Here is a 6000-nt window from a genome sequence, read left to right on the forward strand (position 1 = left end):
CTACTAGGCATTTAAACTCTACCAATAGAATTGAAAACGAGTGGCCAAATACCACTCGATTCCAAATTTCTATCGATAGTATTTCAAAAATTAGCATTTCGCCGTTTTCCACCGATTTTCGAGTAACGAAATCGATCGATCGAATTTCAAAAATCGGCTCCCAGTAGGCCTAGCCAAGGTTACAATCGCTATCGCTTCGACAACGAAAAGCTTTATGTCTCTCTATCACTCTTCCATATTAGTGCGACAGTGACAGTTGCGTTTCGATCGCTACGGAGCGTGAGCGATTGGCATCTTGACTACGCGGCCAGGTTCGATTCCCGCCTCGGCCATCGGTGGACTTGGTCACTTTTTCTTTGTAGTTATGATATTTATTTCAGTTTGTAAACCAGAAATTATCTTGACCATTAAAATAAGTAGGTTCTAAAAACTTCTAATATTAGGATGCCAATAAATGCTCTGCCGACGGAATAATAATATGGAGTGATGGTCCACTCTAAAAAACCGGGCAAGTGCGGGTCGGACTCGCGCACGAAGGGTTCCGTACAATAATGCAAAAAAAAAAAGCACACGGGTATATTTACCTAAAATATTTAAAACTCAGCTCCTGTTTCGTCTTAAATTTCTCTGCATCTCGCTTTTACTCACATAGTATTATAGGTATTAGTGCGAGCGAGATGTATTTCTCCATACAAACGTACGAGAGCGCTGGTGGCCTAGCGGTAAGAGCGTGCGACTTGCAATCCGGAGGTCGCGGGTTCAAACCCTGGCTCGTACCAATGAGTTTTTCGGAACTTATGTACGAAATATCATTTGATATTTACCAGTCGCTTTTCGGTGAAGGAAAACATCGTGAGGAAACCTGCACACATCTGCGAAGAAATTCAAAGGTGTATGTGAAGTCCCCAATCCGCATTGGGCTAGCGTGGGGACTATAGCCCAAGCCCTCTCGCGCTCGAGAGGAGGCCTGTGCCCACGTATATAGGCTGAGATGATGATGATGATGAGATGCATAGGAAGTAAATTACATAGACGCTGACGTGTGTGTGTGTGTTTGTGTGTGTACTGTCAGTGACTCGTGGATAAAGACTCCCGCGTAAGAGTGACATTCCATTTCCAACTGCAGCTGCAATACTGTTCATTTTACTATGGAAATTGACAGTGACGCGTTTCCATAGTAAAATGAACAGTATTGCAGCTGCAGTTGGAAATGGAATGTCACTTTAAGCCGCGTAAAAGACGCAGCGGGGGCCGATTTTTGAAATTCGACCGCTCGATTTCGTGTATTTCGTTCAATAATAATATCTCCACTACTAGGCATTTAAACTCTACCAATAGAATTGAAAACGAGTGGCCAAATACCACTCGATTCCAAATTTCTATCGATAGTATTTCAAAAATTAGCATTTCGCCGTTTTCCACCGATTTTCGAGTAACGAAATCGATCGATCGAATTTCAAAAATCGGCTCCCAGTAGGCCTAGCCAAGGTTACAATCGCTATCGCTTCGACAACGAAAAGCTTTATGTCTCTCTATCACTCTTCCATATTAGTGCGACAGTGACAGTTGCGTTTCGATCGCTACGGAGCGTGAGCGATTGGCATCTTGACTACGCGGCCAGGTTCGATTCCCGCCTCGGCCATCGGTGGACTTGGTCACTTTTTCTTTGTAGTTATGATATTTATTTCAGTTTGTAAACCAGAAATTATCTTGACCATTAAAATAAGTAGGTTCTAAAAACTTCTAATATTAGGATGCCAATAAATGCTCTGCCGACGGAATAATAATATGGAGTGATGGTCCACTCTAAAAAACCGGGCAAGTGCGGGTCGGACTCGCGCACGAAGGGTTCCGTACAATAATGCAAAAAAAAAAGCAAAAAAAAAAACGGTCACCCATCCAAGTACTGACCACTCCCGACGTAGCTTAACTTTGGTCAAAAATCACGTTTGTTGTATGGGAGCCCCATTTAAATCTTTATTTTATTCTGTTTTTAGTATTTGTTGTCATAGCGGCAACAAAATACATCATCTGTGAAAATTTCAACTGTCTAGCTATCACGGTTCGTGAGATACAGCCTGGTGACAGACGGACGGACGGACGGACAGCGAAGTCTTAGTAATAGGGTCCCGTTTTACCCTTTGGGTACGGAACCCTAAAAATTACGGCGGAATTAGCATAATCATAATTTATCCAAAAACACGTTTACAATTTTATTTAGTTTACCAGATAGGTGCTGTCCAAGACCTTAGATCACGCGGCCACGGTAGGCCTAAGAAGCGCTGGCTGGGCGTAGTAACAGCGGACATGCAAGAGAACAATATCACACCCGAGGATGCCGAAGACCGGGCAAAGTGGAGAAGACTGAGCAGGAAAGCGGACCCTGGCGCTAGGCCGGGAAAACGCTAGGTTGAAGAAGACCGGATAGGTAGTGTCGGTCAACGTGTTTAAAAACCGATTGGATAAGCGGCTTTCAAACAATAAATTAGACTGGATGTTACTTGTAATAAAAATTATCATGGTTAAATAGTAAGTAAGTAAGTAATCATTTATTGTCTGATTATGCAATGTCAGTATACAGATGTTACAATATTATTTGATTAGAGAGTGTCACAATCAACCGGTTTACGGTATACAATGTCCTTATTCCTCCTTTTATTTGTCCTTTGTCTTTTTGTTATTATTAAATTTTAACGTGCACAGTCTAAAAGTTTATGATTATTGTAATATTTTATCTAAAATATATCTCACATATTTTATTCTTGCTTCCAAAGCAGGGATAACAGTTTTGAAATATCGGGAGCTCGAAAACAATACAAAAGGTAATCACGGTTCACATCCCGGTCGATATTACCTAAGTCTAGTCACCCAAACATTTAAAATTGTCAAGAAATCTCAACAGCCAGCTGTCACTGTCACATTTGAACAGTTTGTGACAAACTGTCAATTTCACGGCGCAGATGCATCGAGTGGCGTGAAATCTGCCGATCGAGGAGCGTCACTAATCGGACTAGGGTCCTTGTTGACTGGAGTACAAATCATGCGTGGCTAATGGGTCCCTTGTTGATTTGAGTAGGATCACAGAATAAACAATAGTACTAGGTACAGAAGACTCACTCTCTAACAAAACGCGTCTGTGACGATCAGCACAGATATGGCCGCTAGGTGGCGACAGCGCCACGCGCGGCTTATAGCAAACCCCAAAATTGGGGCCGAACGGATGTACTTTTAGCTACCTGTAGCAAAGCGACGAAATCGCGGAGTGAGACACGCCTGGTAGGATATAAAGTAGTTATGAAAAGGAAAGCAGTTGTAGAGAACGGTTGAATAATGTTTGTTTTCTTTCTACTGCTCGACTTTCAGCCCAATTCGAACTTTAAGATACGTCAGCTAATAGATCTAGACACGATATGGATTAGATAAAAATTTTAAACACAGTATAATAGGGTCAAACAGAAAACTGTGTTACGTCTTTCCTGTAGACATACACAAGAGTTAAGGGCTATTAAGGTAAATTTTCTTATTTAACCCTTATCCACGAGAAAAGTTCCTCCTTTTATTTAGAAAACTATGATAAAATCATTACTTACACGCCCAGAAGCTGTTAACTATTGCCCACAGGAGAGAAAACTAGTGTGTTCGCGCGAACTACATTTTTCTCTCCTGTGGGCAATAGTTAACAGCTTCTGGGCGTGTAAGTAATGATTTTATTATAGTTTTCTAAATAAAAGGAGGAACTTTTCTCGTGGATAAGGATTAAATAAGAAAATTAACCTTTATAGCCCTTAACTCTTGTTTATGTCTACAGGAAAGACGTAACACAGTTTTTTGTTTAACCCAATACCCTATCACTGTTATAAGAGTTAGGAGCATTTAATTTATACGAAATCTGTTTTTCGCTCCTAATTTTTACCATAATCAAAAAAACCTAAAAAAAATGTCAAACGTAGGGACTTAGCTAATGGTTAATATTTAAGACGAAACAGGAGCTGAGTTTTAAATATTTTAGGTAAATAAATATACCCGTCTCGCTAACGGAAGTGGCTAGCTAAAGTAGTGCGAAAAGGACAAGGCGAAAAATCCCGCGTAATAAAAATCTCAAAAATCGAGGTTTCGTACTCGAATGTTTCCTCCTCCAAAACTTAACCAATCGTAACCAAATTTGGAAATCTAAATGATTATGAAATTATATGTGTCGGACCGTTTTGTTTTTTTGGCTAATTGATAATGATATCAGTTTTGAATACTACGCCTCTCATTGCGGCATAGTCAACGAGGCCATTTTGGCCATTTTTGAAGGGCTCTAGCGCCTTAAAAAACAAAAATATCAAAAAAAGCAAAACGCTCCGACACAGATATTGACAATATTAATCTGTGTTGAAAAAATCATTGCTCTAGCATCAAAACCCACGGAGGAAACAGTCGAGTACGTTTGTATGGAGAAATGACCACTCCTGTTGGCTCTTTAAAATTTATCTGTCCGTCCTGTCCGTATGCTGTACCTATCTAAGTAGGTACTATGTTCGAATATCAAAGGGTACCTAAAAGATAGGAAATTTGGAAGGTAAACGTACCTAATACTAGCTCGACATGCTAATGCCCAATAGATGACACCTTGCTGTCACATCTATTGACAATGACGTAAGTTTCAAGATGACATGTACTGGGACCGCGTCGAGCACCAGTTTACGTTATTTTATATTCACTTCATAATTAAGAAGTTATACAGGGTGGCCAAAAAATAATTGCATTCGCGTTGCCAGGGTTTTGGGATTATACTGAGCAACTTTTACTACCCTCCTATAGAAAATGCACTCATATTACGCCTTGACAATAAAGGCGTGTTCAGATACCTTGCCCGCTCCGATATACCTACCTGATGGCGACCTACAAGGGGGCAAAGTTGTTGTTTAACCGCTCATGCTAATATGTATTGATACCCGAGCAAGCGAAAGATTCCAAAATTGAACCACGACCGTAGCGAGTGGTTCGAAAAATGAAATCTTGAGCGTTGCGAGGGTTTCAAAGCACCAGGGTTAAACAAAATTTGCCCCCGAGTGAAACACAAAATTTTTCACCACACCAACCCGAAGCAAATATTAAATGTTAAATATCAAACAAAATCAAATCCAAATGAATGTAATTAAATATGTAACATCCAAAATCATCATTTAAAATAAAACAACTCAAAATTTGCATTTGATTAGGTACTTTGCCTCACATGTGAATAAAATGCAACTTTGCTATCAGTTTTTGAAGTGCAAAGTAAGCCTTTCCGAGCTGGTGTGGTGAAAAGTAAATTAAAGTTAAAATAAACAAACCTTGCGTATTATCCTCTCCCCCGTCGCTCTCTTCACTCCCCACACTAACTGGACTCTCCGTTTTCTCCTCTCTCTCCCTCTCAGGCACAGGCGCTAAGACCCTCGACAGCCACGGCTCCCCATAACCTAACAAAAAAGGTATCGACACACCATTCTGCAGAAACGGCGAATTGAAATAATATCTCATTCTATTCATTTCATCTTCATCTTCCTCAGAATTTCTAGAATCTGATTGGTTTTCGATGTCGATCTCCGGCGATTTCCGATTGTTACCGATTATCGAGTCTATGGAGAATGGTTTCGGTTTTTTCGGTTGCGTTTCTACTGTCTGTGGTTCCATTTTTTTAAATCACCTTTTTAAGCAGAAAATCACTTCTCAGCAGAAAATCTTGGTTAAATTCAAAATTATATTACACATAAAATGTCCATTAATATATAAATGTTGTTTGTAGGTTTAAAACACGCACAAAAGATTTTTTTTTTGCATAAATAGTCCTATTTTATTGAGCACACAGTCATTTTTGTAAGAAAAATACAATTATTCACTCGGATAGTGATGTGCCTAAATTTCGAAAATCGAAATCGGAGTTCGATTTTTCGACACGTCCGTCCGTCGCGCGACCGAGGCGCTACTCATTCAGCCAGACCGCCACGCCTACATACGGGGTGTACTCAAACT

General features: G+C 40.1%; 1 protein-coding gene across 1 annotated transcript in view; it reads right to left on the bottom strand.

Annotated features, from left to right (window-relative positions):
- The window catches only part of LOC134677067 (homeobox protein vent1-like), a 29745-nt gene extending 24084 nt beyond the window's left edge, over positions 1–5661 (bottom strand). The window contains exon 1 of the mRNA XM_063535509.1: positions 5322–5661. Coding sequence (XP_063391579.1) covers positions 5322–5661 — 340 coding nt within the window. The remainder of the gene's footprint in view (positions 1–5321) is intronic.
- Positions 5662–6000: the final 339 nt, after the last annotated feature.

The sequence above is a fragment of the Cydia fagiglandana genome, chromosome 25 (assembly GCF_963556715.1).
Source record: "Cydia fagiglandana chromosome 25, ilCydFagi1.1, whole genome shotgun sequence".
NCBI lineage: Eukaryota > Metazoa > Arthropoda > Insecta > Lepidoptera > Tortricidae > Cydia > Cydia fagiglandana.